The sequence below is a fragment of the Acinonyx jubatus genome, chromosome A3 (assembly GCF_027475565.1).
Source record: "Acinonyx jubatus isolate Ajub_Pintada_27869175 chromosome A3, VMU_Ajub_asm_v1.0, whole genome shotgun sequence".
In the NCBI taxonomy this organism is placed as follows: domain Eukaryota; kingdom Metazoa; phylum Chordata; class Mammalia; order Carnivora; family Felidae; genus Acinonyx; species Acinonyx jubatus.
The window spans coordinates 131,628,268-131,652,178 of NC_069388.1; the positions used below are offsets into that span (position 1 = coordinate 131,628,268).

At 41.2% G+C, this 23,911-nt stretch overlaps 1 protein-coding gene across 5 annotated transcripts in view; it reads left to right on the top strand.

Moving 5' to 3' along the window:
* MBOAT2 (membrane bound O-acyltransferase domain containing 2) overlaps window positions 1-23,911 on the top strand; it is a 128,349-nt gene that overhangs the window by 68,269 nt on the left and 36,169 nt on the right. For 4 of the 5 annotated variants that reach the window (XM_053201264.1, XM_053201263.1, XM_027077835.2 and 1 more), the window contains exon 4: window positions 19,244-19,339. The exons of the other annotated variant lie outside the window; for it this stretch is intronic. In XM_053201264.1, coding sequence (XP_053057239.1) covers window positions 19,244-19,339 — 96 coding nt within the window. The remainder of the gene's footprint in view (window positions 1-19,243; window positions 19,340-23,911) is intronic. 5 annotated transcript variants of the gene reach the window in all.

The following is a 23,911-nucleotide window of genomic DNA, read 5'->3' on the forward strand; positions in this document are numbered from 1 at the left end:
TGCATAAATACATCATACATACATGCACAAATACATCATACATACATAAATATATCATACATAAATACATCATACACACATGCATAAGTGCATACATAATACATAAATACATAATACATACATGCATAAATACATCATAAATGCATGCACAAATGCATAATACATATATACGTAAATACATCATACATGAATAAATGCATAATGCATACATGCATAAATACATCATACATACATGCATAAATGCATAACACATACATAAATACATCATACATACATAATATATACATACATAAATACATCCTACATACATACATACACACATACATAGATGGAGAGGTATTTCATCTTCATGGGATGGAAGACTTCCACTGTTAAGATGGTGGTTTTCCCCAAACTGATATACAGATTTAATGCAATCTCACAAAAATTTCAGAAAGCTTTTAAAATAGAAATTGACAAGTCTGTTAGGCATCGGACTTCGGCTCAGGTCATGATCTTCCTGTTCCCGAGTTCGAGTTCCATGTCCGGCTCTGTGCTGACAGCTCAGAGCCTGGAACCTGCTTCAGATTCTGTATCTCTGTCTCTCTCTGCCCCTTCCCCCGCTCATGCTCTGTCTCTCTCTAAGATAAATATTTAAAAAATTAAAAAAGAAATTGACAAGCTGATTATAAAATTTATGTGAAAATACAAAGGACCTTGAATAACAAAAAATTTTTTTGAAAAGGCACAACAGAAGTTGGATGTACGCTATGGTAGAGTCATAAAGGTGCTGTGAAAATGGCGTAAGGGTGGTCATATAAGTCAAAATTGGGAGTCTAGAAACAAACCCTTTATATACTTATGGTCAGTTGATTTTCAGCAAAAGCGCCATGGCCATTCAGTTGGGAGAGGATGGTCTTTGCAGCGCATGGTTTTGGGACAATTGAAATGTGAAGAGGTAGGCATAGACCTTTCCCTCACACCATACATAAAATGTCACTCAGAATGTATCCTAGACCTCACTGTGATACTGGAAACTAAAACTTCAGAAGAAAATATGGGAGCTTTTTATGACTCTGGGTTAGGCAAAGACTTCTTACCTATGACACCCAAAGAATGGCCCACCCAGAAAATTCACTAATTGTCCTTCATCAGAATGAAAACCTTTTTCTCTTCAAAAGACACTTCCAAAACAATAAACAGGCAAGTCACTGGGAGATATTTGCAAAGCATATATGTGATTCAGGACTTGCATCCTGAGTATATAAAGACTCTTACAGCTCAATACTAAGACAACCCAATTTAAAAATCAGTAGTATGGGGCTACAGCCAACAAATACACTCAACATCCACGTACCTGCTAGTGCCGTAGTCTGCTCTAAACAAAGATCCGTGACGTTCCTGCCATCCTGGAGTTCAAGGTAAAGAGGGGCAGGGGGGAGGCAGACAATAGGCCGGTAAACAAATACGGAAGTGAAATTATTTCAGAGAGAGATAGGAGTGAAATAACATGGGTGCCACGGGAGAGAGCTGAGAGCTGATGATGCATGTCAACCAGGGGGAGAGCCCGTGGGCAGGAGGGAGCGGCCCATGCCCGGCTCTCAGGAGCATCCGGTGTGGTCGGACACCTGAAAGAGGCCCCGCCTGGCTGGTGCCTGTGAGCAAGATCGCCAGTGGTGTGAGATGAAGTCAGAGGGACAGGCTGGGCGGGCTGTAGTTGTAGGTGCCGTGGGAGGACATACTTCCCATAGGGGGACATACTTCATCAGACTGTGGTTCCGAAGCCGTGTAGCTGGGGTTGTTGGGAGGGTATGTGTAGCAGGAGCAGAGGTCAGAGGGACTGGGAGACCCCACCAGACAACACACGTTGGTAGCTTTGGCCCAGGAGGGGACTGTGGAGAGAGAGGCGGACACATAGGGGTGGACTTTAGAGGCAAGACTAAGGACCGGATTGAGGATTGGCTGTGGGGCATGAAGAAAAGGGAGGACTTGGCTTGTGGCTTGAGCCGCTGGCGGGGTGGTGGTTATTTATGAGATGGAGGAGAAGCAGAGGCCGGTTGAGATGGCAGTGTCCGGCTGGCAGTCAGATGGGCCTGCCGATCGGAGTGAAGGCTCTTGAGCCTTAGAATTAAATGTAATCATCCAGGGGGGACATTGTTCATAAAAGAAGACTGAGGCTTCCTTTGAACTTGTCTCAAGTCACAGCCAGTAAGAGGTCAAGCTGGTGTTCCAACTGGTATCACTCTTTACTCCGGAATCAGCTTCTGTGTTTTCTTGAGACACCCTAATTTAAAAACTTGACCTTTCCTTCTCAGTTTCTATGGATCATATGTTATAAAAAGTTGGAGTTTTGTTTTGTTTTTTACTTTTCCTTGGAAATCCTTAGCACTTTCTTTCACATTCTCTACCTGAGCCGGGGCTTATTTCCTCGTACTGTTCAACTATTCGTGTGACTTCCAGACCTTTCTCTTATAATCCATCATGTACATCAATTAGTCTTAATTATCTGAATAACTATTTCATCCTATTACTTCGGGGCTCAAAAACCTTTGAATCCCCGCAGAAAAATGACCAAAATACTCATTCAAGAAATTCATGCCCTTCAGAATACTTTGAACCTGTTTTACCAAGTCAGCGTATTTCCTGTTGTCTTTCCCAGGTTTTGCTAGGTGGGTGCCATTCTGGCCACAGCATGACGTACTGACTCTTGGCTGTACACATCAGCTCAGCTGGGAAGCACCATCCTCTCTGTGTCACTCTTGTTCTGTGTTTGGGGCCTGTGTCCGCATTGTCATCCTGGGAGCTGTTAGTCCTTTCTGGCCTGTGGTGGTCTTTTCACACCAATTCTGTTGTACCCCGTATTCATCTTCTTGGTACCGTTCACTCGCGTGCACACGTCCCACACGACAGAACCGCACAGAACGCCTTCTCTTGGTCAAGCTCGGTGCTACGCACTGAGGGAGTCGGGTGGCTGAGGTCCTCGAGGAGCTCGGTGTGGTGGAGGATGTGGACATCTGAGAAACCGGTTTTTACAAAGGGTGGGAAAGCCATTCTGAGAGGAGATCCATGTATCTCTTGGGATTGGAGGACTGGCAGTTAGAGCTAATCCTGCAAAACCCAACACTGTTACTCAGCGATTGGCTGTCAGACATTGTGACAACATCCCTGACTTGATGGCAGGTTCTTGAACTGGAGAAGTTGTATCTTTCGTTCTTTCCGTTGCTCTATAAAAGGCAAGTGTATTGAGTCAAAATGACATCTTTAACAACCAACTCTAGGAAAACATAAGACACGTGATCTTAAAATGTGAAGAATGGCTATTGTGTGTCTTTAAGCGGGTGTGCTTATAAATGTAATAGTGGAAGGAGCTTTTGTCTTTTTTTTTTTTTTTTTAATATTTACTTATCTTGAGAGAGAGAGAGCAGGGGAGGGGCAGAGAGCAAGGAGAGAGAGAGAATCCCCGGGAGGCTCTTCAGTGTCAGTGCAGCCCCACACAGGGCTCAGTCTTATGAACTGCGAGATCATGACCTGAGCTGAAATCGAGAGTCAGGTGCTTAACCAACTGAGCCACCCAGGCGCCCCATTAGGGGAAGGAGCTTTTAAACTTGGTTTGGAGAGACCACGTGGCTAGATAGTTGATTGATCACGTATTGGTTATTTGAGGATAGATTAAACTGTTAATTGTAATACTTCTGCAGAAACACTGTATCTTAGCACGTGTTACTGCACACACAGTAAAAAGAAAGAGAACAGTATCACATTTGTTAAGAGTCCACTACATTTATAACTGGATTCTTAGAATAAAACTCAGGAAATTCTCAAATAGATTTTATTTTATGTATTTATTTATTTTTAATTAATTTATTTTGTTTTAATTTTTGAGACAGAGAGAGGCAGAGCATGAGCAGGGGAGGGGCAGAGAGAGAGGGAGACACAGAATCCGAAGCAGGCTCCAGGCTCTGAGCTGTCAGCACAGAGCCTGATGCGGGGCTCAAACTCACGGACCGTGAGATCGTGACCTGAGCTGGAGTCAGACGCTCAACCGACTGAGCCACCTGGGCGCCCCTCAAATAGATTTTAGAAGCCTGACGTGTTGACGATGGTTTTAAGACTCCATTTCGAGACTGCCAGTTGTTTGTAGCAGATTTAACACCCACATTTACCTGAAACTCCACTGAAACGGGAGTAAAATGTCAGAGCTATGAAGTCAGAGATGGAGAATTGGAGGTGCCTGAAGCACCTGCAGAGAGGATGGTCCTGTCGGGGCCCAGCTGTCCTGCCCGGGCAGGGGTCATTCTGGGACTGCGCGCAGCTCTGTCATCATGAGCCATGTCATACCTTTTGCCACTGAAACTCTGCGCATGTATGACTTTCATATAAATGGGGACGAAAGTCGAGGCGAGCTCCCTGTGGGATGTTGACCTGGGAATTATCAGCATGCCATTCCCGGGGCCACTTTCAGATGCTGTCGCATAGAAAAATGATTCTTCAGGCTGCCTTCCACTTAAAAACCACTAAATGAAAACGGAAAAACTTGCTTAATCATAAATTTTTAAAATAAGAAATATGAAGAATTTTTAAGCAGTGATCTTTCCAAGTCTCTGCTGACTTTATTAGACTTCAGATCTCGTTTGAAATATACTCAGAAATAGAACATGCAGTTTGTTTTGTTCATTTCATTCATTCCTAGGTGAATAGATTATTATGCCTAATAATTTATAATGTATTTACAGGACTGTTGTGGTTTTCGTGAAAAACTTTACATATATACATACTGAGCATTTTAGGAAATTGTGTCTGTTGTTAATTTTGTAAGTACTGTACCATTCTTCCGGTTACCTGTTATGAAAGTCAGTTTTTAAGCTCCTGTAAATTATTTATGGAGTACTTTTCAGACTATATTTCTTTTAGTGCCATCTTTGGGGTTAAATCTAGTGCCCCCTGCCAATATTTAATTTTTAGTTCTTGGCTTATATTTATTCCTACTGAACTAGATTTTTATTTAAAAAAAATTTTTTTTTAACGTTTATTTATTTTTGAGACAGAGAGAGACAGAGCATGAACGGGGGAGGGTCAGAGAGAGAGGGAGACACAGAATCCGAAACAGGCTCCAGGCTCTGAGCTGTCAGCACAGAGCCCGACGCAGGGCTCGAACCCACAGACCGCGAGATCGTGACCTGAGCCGAAGTCGGACGCTTAACCGACGGAGCCACCCAGGCGTCCCTGAACTAGATTTTTAAAAAAAGGCTAGGCAGACTGGGAAAATTGTAGTTTTGATTGTTTAATGTGAAATGGTATATTCTAGAAATGGAAGTTTGCAATTGTGGATAGAAGCTTTTGGATAGATTTTGAGAGAAATAGATATGAAATGTAGGTTTGGGGAATTATCTACTTATAGGTGTTTGAGTAGCATCTCTCTGCAAAATTACAGCGATATCCTATGGGCTTCGGTATAATTTGCCAACGAGGAGAGTAGAGGTCAGGGTTGCAGGTACCAGTTTGAATAAAACTTGCTCCCTGACTTAAAGGCTTTTGTGACCCACTGGCAGGTTTAACCTGAGCTTACTGCACTCAGCTTTGCGTCCCTCCCAGCAGTGCCAAGGAAACGGAGGGAGAGAAACGGAGGGTGAGAACCATCCAGACGGATGGTTTAGCAACACACTATTACATAAGAACAAAATTATCCTTAAAGTGAAATAGAGCCCTATCTCACCAAAGTAATTAATGTGAAAATAGCACCAATGGAAAATCATGACCAACTTGAGCCAACACTGATGGTGACTAACTTGTCCTTGCCCTGAATTGCTGGAATTTCTGTGATCTGCCCGTGTACACGTGATGACAGCTTTGGATGTTGCCAGGTTTCTTGAAGCTCAGTCATGTCCTGATGCTGTGAGTCTTTAATAATTCTTATTCCAGGGGCGCCCGGGTGGCTCAGTCAGTTAAGCGTCCGACTTCAGCTCTGGTCACGATCTCACAGTCCGTGAGTTTGAGCCCCACGTCGGGCTCTGTGCTGACAGCTCAGAGTCTGGAGCCTGCTTCCGATTCTGTGTCTTCCTCTCTCCCTGCCCCTTCTCTGCTTGCTCTCTGTCTCTCTCTCTCTCTCTCAAAAATAATAAACATTAAAAAAAATTAAAATAATTCTTATTCCATGGTTGTAATCAAAATAGAGGTCTAGTAAATGTGTATCATTCATGCCATTCATCCTATAGAACCAAAGAGGTTTTTGTTTTGTTCTGTTTTGAATTAACTCCTCCATCAATGGATGTTCTTGAAGAAACGTGGACTTTGTTCTAGGTGTGGTGGGTAGCTGTTGGGGAGTCTTGAGTAATGCCCACTGGGAGCTGGTCCCACTTGAGACCTTTTCCCAATGGGCATTACTCAGTCGTGTGTGTGTGTACGTGTACTTATTTATTTATTTTATTTTGAGAGAGAGAGAGAGAGAGAGAGCATGAACAGGGGAGAGGCAGAGAGAGAGGGAGAAAGAGAAAATCCCAAGCAGGCTCTGCACTATCAGTGCAGAGCCTGATGTGGGGCTTGAACTCATAAACTGTGAAATCATGACCTGACCGAAATCGAGTCAGACGCTTAACCAACTGAGCCACCAGGCACCCCAAACCAGTGTCTATTTTGTAGATAGATTTGGGCATGGATATGAGTCATCTGAGTACGATATGAAGATCGATTTGGAGATTTGGGATATGGGGTGTGAGTCATAAACATATATCAAAAATGACTTCCGGTTTTTTGGCAAAGCTGAAAGATGGTGCCATTTACAGTGATCAAGAAAACTAGAGAAAAGGTGGTTTTGGTGGGATCAGGATTTCTACTTGGAACGTGTTAAGTTCCAGATGCTTTCCAGGCAACACCTAGAGATGTTAGGTAGCTTGTTGGTTGTTTGACTTTGGAGAGGAGGACGCATAGCCAGGCTGGAAATTGAGAATCTGGGAGCTGTCAGTACATAATGGGTATATAAAATCAGGGGCAGCGTGACATCCTCTTGGAAATCAGTAACCGGAGAAGAAAACCAAGCCCTGGGTCCCCAGGCTGAGAAGGAATATGCAAAGAAGATTGTATAAAATGTGTTTATTTCCAAAATACTTTTCAATCAACTTTAGGTATAATTTACTTAAAACAAAACCACCAGTTCAATGGGTTTAGACAAACAAATAAACTGTAACTGCTGTCCAAATCAAGTTAGAGAACGTTTTACTCATCCCCAAAGTTTCTTCCTCTCCCTGTGTGATCAGTCCGTCTCTGTTCCTGCAGCCAGTGATCTGTTTTCTGTCACTAGAGAGGAGTTTTGCCTGTTGCAGAATTTTGTATACATGGAACTATATAGTAAGTAATCTTTTGTGTCTGCCCCCCTCCTTTTTTTAAACTCAGTTTAATGTTTTAAAATTCCTGTGTTAGTTGTGTTTATCAACAGATTGTTCCTTTTTTAAAAAAAATTTGTTACTTAATTTTAATGAGAATTAGAAACTGGAGACAAAGCACACTCTAAGACATTTACATAGGAAATGTTTCTGTTTACACAGAAATTTACCAACAAGAAATTCATTTTGTAACTTTATTTATAAGTGTTTATTTGTATTTAATTTTGAGAGAGAGAGAAGCATGTGCGTGGGGCAAAGGGCGGGGGGGGGGGTGTGGAGAGAGAGAGAGAGAGGGAGAGAATAGGAGAATCCCAACTAGGCTCATGCTGTCAGCACAGAGACTGACATGGGGCTCAAACCCTCAAACTGTGAGATTATGACCTGAGCCAAAATCAAGAGTCAGACAGTTAACCGACTAAGCCACCCAGGTGCCCCTGTACTTTATTTTTTAATAGAAAGTCTGACTCTGTGAATATCTTAATTAGGTTTTTACTTAAAGTGAACTTAAAATATACTTATATATTAAAATATGTACTATGATCATGGGCATAATTGTCTTAGAATATATCAGTGTGTATATGTATGTACATGTGCCTGTATTTGTATATATAGATACAATTGTATGTATGTGTTTATATTTTATATATGTATATATATTTATGATCCATATCTATCAGTCTATTTCTCTATATGTGCACACACAGATAATATATAAATATATATAATTTTCTTTTTAAAAAATTGTTTTGAAATGTTTATTTATTTTGGAGAGCGAGAGGCACAGAGAGAGCATGCGTGTGAGTGGGGGAAGGGCGGAGAGAGAGGGAGACACAGAATCTGAAGCAGGCTCCAGGCTCCAGGCTCTCCAGGCTGAGCTGTCAGCACAGAGCCTGATGTGGGGCTTGAACTCATGAACCATGAGATGATGACCTGAGCCGAAGTCGGACGCTTAACTGACTGTGCCACCCAGACACTCCTATATAATTTTCTTATATAATCTGTAGTAAAATGAAATCTTATGATATGACTCAATCTGAAGTATTACGTGGTATATGTGTTTTAATGACTTTTAATTGCATTTAAAAGATCCAAAGTGTAGCAATTATTATTTTTAAGGGTTTGTTTATTTTGAGAGAGAGTGTGCAAGTGAGGGAGGGACAGAGCGGGAGAGAGAATCCCAACCAGGCCCCATGCTCAGCACAGAGCCCGATGCGGAGCTCGATCTCATGACTGTGAGATCATGTCTTGAGCCGAAATCGAGAGTCAGACACTTTAAACACCGAGCCACCCAGGAGCCCCAAAGTATAACAATTATAATTTATCTTTTAAAAAAAATTTTTTTTAAGGTTTATTCATTTTTGAGACAAAGAGAGACAGAGCATGAACAGGGGAGGGTCAGAGAGAGGGAGATACAGAATCTGAAACAGGCTCCAGACTCTGAGCTGTCAGCATAGAGCCCCACGCGGGGCTACAACTCACGGACCGCGAGGTCATGACCTGAGCCAAAGTCGGCCGCTTAACCGACTGAGCCACCCAGGCGCCCCTTATCTTTTAGAAGTAAAAAGGAACACCAGATGGAAAGAGTCCGTCTTTTCAATTATTAAGGATTCCATGATGGAAGCAAAAGTGGTCCTTAGATGCTGTAATTTTTTAAAGAAAAAAATCAGATCACAACCTACCAGATTGTTCCTTTTATTGCTAAGTGGCTTTCCATTGTATAGAATATGTGTACTACAATTTATGTATCCTTTGTCCTACTTATTAATGGACATTGGAGATGTTTCAAAATTGGGGCTATTATGAATACAACTTCTAACACATTTTTGCACGAGTCTTTTTATGAACATATGTTTTCATTTCTCCTGCATGTTGTGCAGCAGAAGAGGAATTTCTGGGGCACAGGGTAAAAATATATTTAATTATATAATAAACTGCCAACCTTTTCCAAAGTGGTGATATATGAACCTGTTGCTTTTACAGTCTCACCAGCATTTGGTTTTATCATTCTTTTCAATTTTAGTCGTCCTAGTGGACACGTAGTGGTATCTCACTATGATTTTAATTTAGATTTCTCTTGATTGATGATGTCAAGCATCTTTCTTGTGTTTATTGACCAGATGTACACCTTATTTTGGGATGTGTCTGTTCAAATCTCTTGACCTGAACTTTATTATCATTTTATAACTCAAAGGATGAAGCCTTTTGTCAGTTTTATGAATTAGGAGTATTTTCTCCTAATATGTGACTTGCCTTTTCATTTTCTTAGTGGTGATTTGTTTTAATTAAGCTTTTAATTTTAATTCCAGTGTAGTTAACAGTGTTATATTAATATGTTTCAGGTGTGCAATGTAGTGATTCAACAACTCCATGCATTAGTCAGTGCTCATCATGATAAGTGTACCCCGGTGGTGATTTTTAAAGAACAGAACTTTGAATTTCTTTTTCTAGTTTATTTATTTTTGAGAGAGAGAGAGACAGAGAGAGAGAGACAGAGTGTGAGTGGGGGAGGGGCACAGAATCCAGGCTCCAGGCTCCAAGCTGTCAGCACAGAGCCTGATGCGGGACTTGAACCCACGAACCATGAGATCATGACCTGAGCCGAAGTTGGCCGCTTAACCAACTGAGCCACCCAGGTGCCCCATAGAACTTTGAAATTTTGAAGTCTGTTTATCAAATTTTTGTTTCATAGCTTAGAGCTTTTTGTGTCTTTTCTAAGAAATCTTCATCTGCCCTAATCTGTGAACATTTTCTTGTAGAAGTTTTATAGTTGTATTGTTTAGGCTTAGATCACTGATCCATTCTGAGTTCATTTTTGTGTGTGTTATGAGTTAAAGGTTGAAATTAACTTTTTTCTGTATGTAGATCCACTTGTCCCAGCATTGTTAACTGCAGATACCATCTTCTCTGTATTGGATTGCAACTCACCCTGTATGTTGTGGCTTTATTTCCAGACTATTCTGCTCATTGGTCCATGTGACTAACCTTACACAAGACTCACACATCAGAATACGGACTTTCTTCTTATTTTGCCCTCCTCCTCTGCCTATACTTTCCAAGACCCTGTTTGGTCATATGGTTTTTGTTTTATAGTGTCCCCTGTGTTTTTAAAGCTGTCTCAAAAATTACGTAGAAATGCAAAGGCTACAGATTAGCCAACAGTGTGTTTGAAAGAGGAGCGCATTTCGAGGTTTCACAACCCAGTGTAAGTACCTGACTTCAAGACTAAGTATAAGCAGAGGAGGAGGCAGAATAAGAAGACAGTAAGTTAGTGTTCAGATATGCGAGCCTTTCCCTGAAGCTGAGCTTCAGGTCATCTGAGCTCACACATCTGGGAAAGTGAACGGTTTAATTTGATTTCAGCACATGAAAACAATTACTCATTTGTTAGATTTTTTGTCTTTATTCCCGATAGGAATTTTGAACCTTTTGGTGATGATGTTACCTCTTTTCCTCCTTTCGGAAGAATTCTTTTTCATTTCCCCTCAGCACTTCTGGTTCATTAATCCCATAGTCCCTGAGTTCTGAGTTTTTCCTGAACAGTCTCCACACTCTATCTGATACCTAAATGAATAGCTATTTTAGATGTGATTTCTCTTTTTGAAATGAGGCAGTGATTCAACATTTATATTTCTAAAAAGAAGAAAATGTTCTGTTCTATAACTCTCCCAATGCGATTGATTTGATACGAGTAATAATCGTATCAGGATGCTCTGGGCTGCAACGAGCAGAAATCCCAACTCCTGGTACACAATGGTGTAAACAGTATAGAAAGATTTACCTCCCAGAGCAAGAAGTCGTGAGGCAAGGCAGCTCTTTTTGATTAGTTCAGCAACTCAGTCTCAATGAGGGCATCAAAAAGTTCTACTTTTTGTTCTACTTAACTTTTTTATTCTGCCTTCCTGGCGTATTGATTTGTCCTTCGGCTAGCTGCTTTTACAGGTGAAAGGTGGCTGCTGCACTTACAGATATGACAGTAGCAAGTGTCATACTTAAAGAAGGAGAGAAGCCTTTCTCCCATCCAAGTACTAACCAGGCCTGACCCTGCTTAGCTTCCGAGATCAGACGAGATCGGGCGCGTTCAGGGTGGTATGGCCGTAGACAGAGAGAAGCCTTTCTAAAAGCACCGTGTCAGGTTTCACTCACCAGACCTAAGTCGTATGCCTACCCATAAACCAGCAGGGAAGACAAGATTGCAGTTGATTGAGTTAGAGTCCTCAGGATCCCTGTGTCTGCCTTTTATAAGGGAGAGAAGGAGGGGTCAGAAGTAAGGTAACTCTCTTACCATCACACAGGATGTAATAAAAAGTGACGGAGCCATCATTTACATCTAGATCAGTTCTGTCCGGAGTGTATTTGCTTGTCTATGTTTCTGTTTGAAGACATTCATTGAAATTCTTACCTTGAGCATAGCACTTACGATAACGCTGCACACACACGTATTGGCCTGTCTGCTTTTCCTCTGCTGCTGTGTGAGTGTGCAAAGTCAAAGGCTTGCCCCAGCACCTTGCCCTGTGTGATCTGACTCAAAAGAAAACAACAAAAGTTGGCCGTGCTTTTCCGTCAGTTAGGAATGCATTTCAGTTGCAGATAATAGGGAAAAAGAATTCACCACCTAGGATTCTTTCTGGATATTAGGCTACTCAGAATCAATGCAGCAGGTCAACGTGTCATTGAGGAACCAGGTTTCTTCTCTTGTTCTTTCATGCTGTCTTAGCCTGTTTGCCACCTCACAGGATGCAGGAGGGTTGCTACGACAGCCATCACATCCATTTTCTAGGCAGAAAGAATTCAAAAGTGTGAAAAGCCACATCAGCTGTGTCTGTCCCCTTTTCTGCTTTCAGGAAAGCTATCTAGGACTGTACATTAGAAATACATTGTGGGGCGCCTGGGTGGCTCAGTTGGTTGAGCGCCGACTTCAGCTCAGGTCATGATCTCGCGGTTCATGAGTTCGAGCCCTGCGTCGGGCTCTGTGCTTGAGCCTGGAGCCTGCTTTGGATTCTGTGTCTCCCTCTCTCTCTGCCTCTCTCTCTGCCTGCTTCTCTCTCCCCCCCCCCATAAATAAATAAATAAACACTAAAAAATTTTTATAAAAAGAAACACATTGTGAGCCACAGATATAATTCTAAGTTTTCCAATATACACAGTTGAAAAAGTAAAAAAGAAATGTATTAATTTTAATGATATATTTTATTTTACCCAGTATATCCAAAATATAATCATTTCAAAATATAGTCAGTGTAAAAATTATTAACAGTGTGTCTGAAGTTATTTTTTAAGGCCTCAAAAAGCAAAGTGTATTTTACAGCTACAGAACATCTCAATTTAGACCAGCCACGTTTCAATGCTCCGTAACCACATGTGGCTGGTCAGTGGTACTTTCTAGGGACGCCAGATGCATAAATACACGTGCACAAGTTAACTATAAATGTTACTAATATAATGGATATATAGTTCATAACTTACAAATAATAAAATATGCAATACTCTTTATTGTAAATTTCATAGAGCCAGTTGATTGTCATAGAATTCTTTCGTTGATTTTTGCCAAACTCTTATAACTCACCACCTCTGGTTGTAGTTCAACCATGATATGACGTAATCAGACTACAAATAAATGTTTGGTTACCGACCAGTTCAGTAAAGAAGTTGCTTATGTCGTGGACAAACGAATGTCGTTCTACCAGGAATGTTGCTTGCTATTTCTGTTTATATTAACAAATAAGATGAAAATGAGACCTTGAAGATGAATGTTGGAATTTCACTCATCTGTCCGTATGTGAGCAACTTCTTTTGCTGCATTGAATAATAGGTTTTGCATAATGGAAGAGTATTTCCTCTTTCTTTGTTAGTTACAATACAATGGCTATAGTCATGGCACCCTTCTAAAAGATTAATGGGTATTTCCTTCATCGTTTTGTTCAGCATTTTAATTCTAATTAGGGTCAGTAAACCTGCCCATAAATTGGTTAGGCTTTAAGGACCATTACAGTTGCTGTTACAGCTGTTTAGCTGTACTGTTATAGGGTGAAAGCAACCCTAGACACATGTAAACAAATGGGCATGGGTGTGGCCAAATACAAAATTTTATTTACAAAGCTGGCGGTGAGCCAAGTTTGATCTACAGCCTTTAGCTTGTTGATCCTTGGTTTCAATGATCAGGAAGATTTATAACATTTGCCAGTTTTTGTAGTGTAAATGCTTCACCACGGTAGCTTTAAAGTGACTAACTTGGAGTCCTTGAACGTGGGACTGGGAAGAAATGCTCCATAGCTCACCATTAGATAGTATTTTTGTCGTGCAGATGCAGGAGATGTAAATAGCCTCAAGAGCACAGAAAATAGCAAATGATAAGATGGAACTGAGAAGTGACGCGTTTTGAATATTTAATGCCTTTGTAATACTGTTTATTTAGTTTTATGTTCTATCACTTCATTTTTAATGATGGCTGTGTTTAACAACCAGTTTACAAAAATTCTTAAACTAACAGCCCTTCGGAGCTGGCATGAGCCCAATCTAGGACAGTGGCTACCATATTGGGCAGCACAGATCTCGGACTTCTCCAGGAGCCTCATCCGACTTCTGCATGTGTCTCACAGACAAGATCTGTGTGTCCTGCCACTCTAGCTGCAAGAGAGGCTGGGGATTGGATATTTAGCCTTTGGGCCTCTGCAGTAGAGGAGAAAGCAGGGGACAATGGAGATGGAAATACACATGGAGCAAATCAGCCTAGAATGTCTACTCCAGTTTTGTTCTAGAACTTTTTCCATGATATTATCAGTATATGTTTATATACACACAAATGTGTGTATATATGGATACCTGCATAGGGGGTTCTGGTACCTCAAGTGAGATTATTCTTTAGTTCATTTTTTCTGCTTAAGTGACTTTCATTATGTGTACATACAGGTGTCTCTAATCACTATTACCGAATTCCATAGTGTGGTTTTCTATTTATTATTTCCATTTATTTTAACTAATACTGAATTGGAGACATTTAGTTGGTTTTCTATTTTTATATATTTATATGAAGTATAAATTTCATATTACTTATAGTACTTTAGTGAATATCGATGTGTATATCCTTGTGAATATATGTAAGTATTTTTATTTTTTAGGATAGACTCCAGAAAGTGAAATTGGTAGTTCAGGGAGCATGTACAGATTCTGAGGTGTACTGCAAAATCACTTGCCCAAAAAAGGGCTGTTTAAAATTTTGTCCCACCAACAGCATCTAAGAATGCCTGTTTTCCCTACCCAAACTGGATATTGCCTATTTTTAAACTTTGGGCAGTGATGTTGGGCAAATAGTATTCTAACATGCATTTCTGGATTATTCCTATGAATTCCTGATCATTCTTTATCTTGAATCACATTTCTTTTTTTTTAAGTTCATTTTTTTTTTAATAATCTCTCTATCCAACATGGGGCTTGAACCCACAACCCTGAGATCAAGAGTCGCCCATTCCAACAACTGAGCGAGCCAGGCACCCCTCACTTATTTTTCTAAATGGACTGGCTTTATAATTTTTTTTAACTCTATAATTTACTCATTCACATTCTCACCCATTTTCACTTCATTTCTTAAGTGAAATCTGATTTCTTAAGTGAGATCTGTTCATAATCTGGATTTTTGTACGTGTGCGTGTAGTGTGAACCAGGAAACGATTTTCTTTTTATTTCCGAAAGGAGAGCTAACTTTCTAACCTCTTTTACCTCATTCCTCCTTCTCCCACTCATTTCTGATGCCAGCTTTATAGTCATAAACAGAAACTTCCAGTTGGATGAGTCTTTGTTTGAACTTGTCTGTTTGGTTAATCTTTTGATCTATTTATGAAACAATACTACTTCATAAATCACTGTGACATGCTCTTTTGTCTGCTGGGATCCGGCGCGTCCTCCTCACCGCGTGTTTACTCAGTGTTCCAGAAGTCCTTGAAAGTCAGCTGGTCAGGTCCCACCCAAAGTATTGTTAGGATTTTGATTGGGATTGTGATGTTAAATTTAGAGATTAATTTCAGAAGAATGGGCTTTATGTTATTGAAATTTTCAAAATAAGTCTAAAATTAAGTTAATCTATAGTAACACATACACCGTCCCTTTCCTACTTCAAAAACTTCCATATCCTTTCTCCCAGGAATCCATAGTGTCTCAGGCCAACAGAATACTTAGTGTTTTGGTAGATTTTTTTTTTTAAGATTTTTTTTTTAATGGTTATTTATTTTTGAGAGAGTGGTGAGAGAGAGCATGCATGCACAAGTCAGGGAGGGGCAGAGAGAGAGGGAGAGAGAGAATCCCAAGCAGGCTTCACACTGTCAGCACGGAGCTCAGTGTGGGGCTTGATCTCACAACCGTGAGATCATGACCTGCACCAAAAGCAAGAGCCAGACGCTTAACCGACTGAGCCACCCAGATGCCCCTATTATTATTATTCATGGTTCCATGTGTTGGCTAGATTCGGCGGGACAATTTTTGCTTGAGTTCTTACGTGGTTGCTATTAACTGTTGGCTGCAACTGCAGTCATTTGAAAGCTTAACTACTTGACATCCAAGGTGGTTTCCTTCCACGGCTGGCGGTTGATGTTGGCTGTGGGCCGGGAGATCAGCGGGGATTGTTACTTCTCCACCCGGGTGCCATCTGCTCACACGGGTGGTGGGGCTCAGAGTGCTAAGGACAAGCATTTGAGATGGAGAACGCTGCAAGACTTCTTCTGACCAGGCCTTGAAGTTTCAGGAAGTCATTTCCATTATGTTCTATTTGGTAAACCAAGTTATTAAGTCCAGCCCGGATTCTAGGGGAAGAGAATTCGATTCCAGCTCATGTTCAGAGCTGCATGTGCAGTAGGGTTTTTACTGGGGGCAGCGACCTGTACTCTGGCCTGCGCAGTTTACAGTGCATCCTGCATGAACAGTATTCTCACTTCCTCTCAAGACCCCAGAGTGTCACCTCCTTACGGCATCTGGCGTGACCCCTCCATCTCGTCTAAGTCAGGTCTGCTATGGATGAGGCTTCTTCAGTGTGGTTCCTCAAGGACAGCTCTTGGCCATGTGAGGACCAGTGCGCTAATGGGGCCGGTTTTTGCACCCCTTCCCCCGGTACCCAGTATATAGTGGTGAACAGTGATAGGATACTTGTAGTAGATCCTTCTGTTAAAAAAAAAGGAGAAGAATGCAAGTCGCTTAGCAATCTCTGGTCCATAGTAACTGTGGGATCCAGATGGACACCTGTTACCCATGCCTTGAGTGGTGCCCCCATCTAGTCCCTGTGAGTTGGTCTCAGCGGCTCTTTATCCACACCCTGAGCTGTCCTTCCTTTTTATACAAGAGGTAGCCAGATTTTGCCGTTGAATAACTTTCTCAGCCCACTACCTACCAGTAGATAACTGGGGACGTGAAAATCTCTTCATTTTGAACTGTTTCTCCCTTGGAGTCCAGTCTTGTGTAACTCTCTTGAAAACTGATGCGGGCTTCCTGTGTGTCCAACTAGAAATCTCCTGCATTTGACCGAAGCCACACCCACAGACCTCTTTCAGACAGTCTCCCTTTTCTTTGCTCTGAAAGTGCTGTGGGACAGCACCCTCCAGGTTCTTGTCTAGCAGAGTGTCTAAGAGGCATAACCTTGAGATTCGTGGCAACTGCTGTTTTTTTCTGAGAGGTTCTCTAAAGGTGTGCCCTTAACGTCTCCCTGAGGTGCCATGTGGAACAGTACCTCTCGACTCATCTTCACTGTGATTGCTTGAAGAATATTTTGTGACCGGAAAGATTGTCCTGAGCTCTTTCTTTTTTTTTTCCTCTCTCTAAATTCTGCTAAACACCTGAACACTTCTCTTTTTTAGTTCATTGCTCTGTATCCATACTTTGTCGTATGCGCCTAAAAGGAACCCGTTAGCGCTTCTGGAAGGTATGTTTTCTATTTTCCACATCAGAGTGAGCAGCAGTGTTTCTGTAGCTTCCGAGTACAATTTCCTGACTGCTCTACATGTTCACTAGCAATTCCCTTCAGGCCTTTACTGCTTCCACCTGCCACACCATCCCAAAGCCCGTCCTGTGTGCTCCAGGTTTTTATTATGGTAGCACCCCGTTCTCACTTACCGATTTCTCTTCTGATTATACCACTCTACCAAACTGCAGTGGCCTCAAACAAGTAGGTATGTTATTTTGCTAATGACATTGTGGGTCAGGAATTCTGGAAAGGTTCAACGGGATAGATCGTCTCTTTTTGATAGGGCGTCCGCGTCGTCACCCACACATCTCACAACGTGGTGTCTGTCTCACTCTCTCTCCTACGTGGTGTCTCATCCTCCAGAACTTCTGCATGTGGTGATCTCCCCATAGTCACCCTTCTTTCCTGACCACCAGCTTCCAAAAGGCAAGAAGTAGAAAGTGCCAGGCCAATTGCGGGCTGTCCTCGGAACTAGCACAGTGTTACTGCCGTAATCTACTGGTCAGAGGAGTTGAAGGCCAACCGGGTTCAAAGTGGGTAGAGAAGTAGACTCTTGTTCTTAACGGGGGGAGGGGCAAAAGGTCAGGTTGTAGAAGACCATATGAAATGAGAGATATTGTAGCCAGATGTCAACCACATGATTGTTAGAAATTGTGATTTGTGGACTCTGTGTGCATGAGTATGTGTGTGTGCTATTTTGTCAGTTACAGCTATTGGGAGTATATTAGCTTTGTAAAACATTTCAGTTAGCAGGCTATCCTCCTTTCCCCCCCGACCTCAGGAATAATTCAAATAGATCAAATTACCTATATGTCTAAAGTTTAAAAGATCTCTTTCATAAAACTACCTAAATTGCCTACACAAGAAACTTAAGATTTTAAGTTAACCAAATATATTGTTTTTTACCCTATCGGTTCCTTCTGTATTATCAATGTTTTAGAAAGTATGTCCCCAATTTGAGAACATTTGAATATTTATCCACATTTCCTGTGTGTTTTGGTTTTAATGTTGTGCAGTAATTCTTTTCTTTTTAATTTTTTAAATGTTTATTTATTTTTGAGAGAGAGAGTGAGTTCAAGTGGGGTAGGGGAGACACAGACTCTGAAACAGGCTCCAGGCCCTGAGCTGTCAGCACAGAGCCCAGTTTGGGGCTCAAGCCTATGGACCACGAAATCATGACCAGAGCTGAAGTTGGACGCTTAACCAACTGAGCCACTCAGGCGCCCCTTAATGTCGTACAGTAATTCTTTAGTTCATCTGGAATTGTCTAATTCTTTAGTTCATCTGGAATTATCTTGTTAACTATTTAGATGATAATCCGGCCCTGCTAATTTGCATTGCAGCCTTTATCTATGCAATGTTAAGTGTTCTAGAATCTGTTTCTGGTCTCTTCTATTGATATGTAAATTATTTTCCATACTGTGTGTTTAAATATTGTAACTGTCCCAAGCACCTTGAGATGTGAAAATCACTAAATGTTCATGCTTGTAATATGTGAGTAAATGCTACCTGATCCACACTAAAGATGTATGATTTTAAACTGTTGAGAACAAGAATTTATTTAATGTATGATCTAGCCACACATTTTTGTGCCAAATTGTGTTTTCTAAAAAGGAAGAATAAATAGAAAAATTACCAATACTCACAGTTTTATACTTGTGAACATGACTTTCAATTCTGTCATTTGGGTTATGGAGGTCTTTCAGAAGGAAAAAAATAATGAAAGCATTGATTAAATGGATTTACCATTGAAGGTGGTACGAAAGTCAAGTAAACTAGGTACTAGTAAAGAGTTTTTACAATTTATTGAAGAAAGCTATTTGTGGAGTAGATCTAGAAATATTTAATTTTTGAACCATATCATATGGTTAATAAAGTATTTTAAAATGTATTCTCTAATAAAATGAATCTTTTATTTTCACTAATCTAGTTTGTTTCTGTTTTCCAGATATTGTTTTGTGTTTGCTTTGGGATACCTCACAGTGTGCCAAATTACTAGAGTCTATATCTTTGATTATGGACAATATTCTGCTGATTTTTCAGGGTAAGAGTAAAACTTTGATTCAGTAGCCTGTTTTATCTACTGTCACGTTGGTGGAAGGACAGCCTATGGTTGCATTTAGTAGTTCTAATGAAAAGCTATTGACAAACGTTTTTGTTGAAAATTCCTCTATGAGCTGAGACGTTTTCTTCATGTAAAGTGGCCTTTTGTAGTGCTTATAAGTCACAAAAATAACCTGTCCTTTTAAGTTGACTTCTATAAAATTTCCAAATATGTAGCGATTGAATTTGTCGTATGGCATTCTGATCTTGAAAGCATTTCCTAATTTCACAGAAATTTCTGCCATCAGTTATAACTGTTGAAAACCATCCCCCTTCAGCCTGTATCCTTGAGTCTCTTTCTTTGATCTCTTGAGCGAATCCCTTTTGTACAGTCATTCACCAGCTTCTCTGTAAGATCTGGTCACTTCTGCTTCTTAACAGCCCCTGAGACTTTTCTTTGGGCCAGAGGTCCTCTGAATTTTCTAGAGCAGACATTTGAATATGTATTTTGGTTGCATGCATTTTCGCTTTCATGGAATGTTCGCTTTCTTATGTCTGCACTCAACCGAGTAGTGGAAAGAACTTCTGGCTTTTTTGTTCCTTCAAAGGGGTCGTAGTCTAGTTGCTCCATGGTACTCTTTGTCCTGCAACAAGCTGATGAAATGTCTATTCCAAAATAAACATAGGCCGATCCTTAAGGACTGACTTGCTTACCATCCTTATAAAGGGACCTCTGCTAAGGATAAGCAAAGTAGAAAAAATAAAGTATGTCATGGCAACTCTGAAAAAAAGTTATTCAACATTAGAAATGGACCAAAGTTGTATGAGCTTAGAGAAAAATTACTGCTATGAGACAAGAGAATTCTAGAAGTTGAAATTTTCTTTTTCTCCTTAATGGGATTCAAGTAGATTTTACTTTTTTAAAACAGATTAAAAAAAATAGATTTGGATGAAAGGAGATCGCATGCAAAAGAACAAACAAATCAAGCCGAAACACACTGATTAAATACACTTTACAAACTAGTTAAATTAGCAATATATCGGGTAGAATAGAGAAATATACCCGGAATTCGGAAAAGGAGAATAAATGGCTGGCGGTCTAGCTTATAGATAATAGATATTCTTGGACAAAAAGAGCTAATGGATGGAATCAGTAAACATATTGGGCACTGAAAATCTTCACGAACTTGAAGGTGTAAGCCCGGTCACACGTTGTCATTAGGGTATGAGAGTAGGACCTAGTTGTGAATGTTTACAAGAGTCAAGATCACTTAGACAGTTTAATCTTCCTGGGAACAGTTACCCTACTGTTCATCGCGGTATCCGTAGTGTTTAGCACATGGCGACATGGAACAAACCCTTAGTGGATCAATAATAATAATACCTCAGTTAAGAGGAAAGTAGAAAATACAGTGAGAAAAATGGGGGAAAACAACAAACACAGAGTAGAAAACCTGAGCAGTGCAGGCAAAGCTGTGCTATCCAAGATAAGTTCAGAGCTTACTGGGGCACCTTGGGTGGCTCAGTGGGTTCAGCATCCGACTTCAGCTCAAGTCATGATCTCGTGGTTCGTGGGTTCGAGCCCTGCGTTGGGCCTTGTGCTGACAGCTCAGAGTCTGGAGCCTGCCTCAGATTCTGTCTCTCTCTGTCTCTCTCTGCCCCTCCTCTGCTCACACTCTGTCTCTCTCTTTCTCTTTCAAAAATAAACATTAAAAAAAAAATTCAGAGCGTTAGTGCTTGTGTTACAGTGAATGAAGAATGAATGAATCAAGCCTTTAGTATGAAATACAAACAAAAAGAATACTCTTGACTAATTCAGTTTATGCATGTAGATAACAGGAATGTGAACATTAGCAGCTAGTAGTTAATACTGTAAAATCACAAATTTTCAAATGGCCTTCTTCAGTGCTAGGACACTGTAGCCATGTTCCAGGGACACTAAGCAGGTGAGGCTGTCCCCTCTAGTCACACTTCAGCCACAACTGCTCTGTGTCTCTAGCTTATATTTTGGGATTCCGCATATACTTCATTTAACAAATATTGTGCTGCTTATATTTTTAAACTGCCAGATTTTTATTTATTTATTTAAAAAAAAATTTTTTTTTTTAGTGTTTATTTATTCTGGAGACAGAGACAGAATGTGAACAGGGATGGGGCAGAGAGAGAGGGAGACACAGAATCTGAAACAGGCTCCAGGCTCTGCACTGTCAGCACAGAGCCCGATGCGGGGCTTGAACCCATGAACCGTGAGATCATGACCTGAGCTGAAGTCGGACGCTTAACCGACTGAGCCACCCAGGCGCCCCTAAACTGCCAGATTTAAAAACCAGTCTAACGTAGCTAAATTGAGCTCACTGATGCAGTTCTTGTGAGTACAGATGTGCGTGACACAGTGTTTACTGGGCCCTCACAACTGCTCTTTTGGTTGATCTAGTCATCACCTTTCTGATTTCTCAAACCTGATATTCTAAACTTGTTACTGTCTAGCTGGAGATAGGCTCACATTGTTAAAACATCATCATTTCAGTGGCTTAACATAATACGTGTTTATTTCTCAGCCACTTTGATGGTCCACTGAATAGGGAGCCTTTGCTTCACACAGTCATTTAGGGAAGCTTCTTTCTTAGGGCTTCACCTCCGTCAGCATCTCTGGAATCCTTTTTTTTATTAAAAGGATTATTTTTTAATGTGTATTTTAGAGAGAGAGTGCGCACAAGTAGGGGACGGGCAGGGAGAGAGGGAGACACAGAATCCGAAGCAGGCTCCAGGCTCTGAGCTGTCAGCACAGAGCCCCATGCAGGGCTTGAACCCACGACCCATGAGATCATGCCCTGAGCCTAAGTTGGAAGCTAAACCACCTGAGCCCCCAGGTGCCCCTGGAATTCTCTTGATTACGCTGATGGAGATGCTATTGGGGAGCAGAGGGAGAGCATGCTTCCTCACCACTGCTGCTCACCCCCGATTGGAAAAGACTGCTTATGTGGCCCACAAATTAGAGGGTAGTTTGCAGTAAGAGCAAAACACGTGTTTAAAAATAGCTTTATATGGTGTGGCTTTATTTTGCTGAAATGTAAAATTTCATTTAAAAAATTTTTTTAGTGTTTATTCATTTTTGAGAGAGACAGAGCATGAGTAGGGTAGGAGCAGAGAGAGAGGGAGACAAAATCCGAAGCAGGCTCCAGGCTCCGAGCTGTCAGCACAGAGCCCAACGCGGGGCTCGAACTCTTGAACCATGAGATGTGACCTGAGCCAAAGTCAGATGCTCAACCAACTGAGCCACCCAGGCGCCCCTAAAATTTCACTTAAATACTTAAATATAATTTACAAATGTTTAAGTATGTGGAAGAAAACAACATAGCATTTTAAATATAAACCTGATACAAACCTCCTAGTTTAATGTGTAATTTTTATCCATTAGGAGGAGACATTTGATCATCATCAGTAAACTGATAAAGATTAGGCAGAGACAAATTAGCTGAAAGAGGCCTTCTGGGAGAATGAAGCTGAAGGACTTTTTTTTCTTACTGGACACAGGACAGAGAAGAAGCCATCTAGAGGCAGACTTTCCCCTTAATGAAATATTTAGGCATTTGGGGCACCTGGGTGGCTCAGTCCGTTGAGCGTCCGACTTCGCTCAGGTCACGATCTCACGGTCCGTGAGTTCGAGCCCCGCATCGGGCTCTGTGCTGACAGCTCAGAGCCTGGAGCCTGCTTCAGATTCTGTGTCTCCCTCTCTCTCTGGCCCTCCCCCCGTTCATGCTCTGTCTCTCTCTGTCTCAAAAATAAATAAATGTTAAAAAAAAAAATTAAAAAAAAAAAAAGAAATATTTAGGCATTTAGAAGCCTTGTCCTCTCTCTCTGCCCCTCCCCCGTTCATGTTCTGTCTCTCTCTGTCCCAAAAATAAATAAAAAACGTTGAAAAAAAAATTAAAAAAAAAAAAAAGGGGCGCCTGGGTGGCGCAGTCGGTTGAGCGTCCGACTTCAGCCAGGTCACGATCTCGCGGTCCGTGAGTTCGAGCAATGCGTCAGGCTCTGGGCTGACGGCTCGGAGCTTGGAGCCTGTTTCCGATTCTGTGTCTCCCTCTCTCTCTGCCCCTCCCCGTTCATGCTCTGTCTCTCTCTGTCCCAAAAATAAATAAAAAACGTTGAAAAAAAAATTTTAGAAGCCTTGAGCGTGTTATAATACGAGCAGAAAAGATCCTAACTTGAACCTAATTAGGGTAAATATCCAAAATGTTGGGCGTCTGAAGAAGGTAGAGTTGAATACAGTGGCCATCCTTTGTCCCGAACTGTGCTGTTGCCTTGAAGCTGGCCGCACAGGAGGTGGAACCAGGCTCTTGCTGAGGAACCGCATGGGAACTCTTCCGTCCGGGGCAGTCTTTCTTGCCTGAGGCACAGGAAACTGATATTGTGCCTGTATATGAATGTGAACATCTGTGTGTTTGGGGTGGGGAGTGGGACATGAGTTCAAGATACATTTGAAATGTTGATCAGATTAAAGGGACTCGTTTCTTAACAGAAGTTCCTTTTTGCAGAAAGGTCGAAAACCACTGTAGTCTTGACTTTCGTGGTA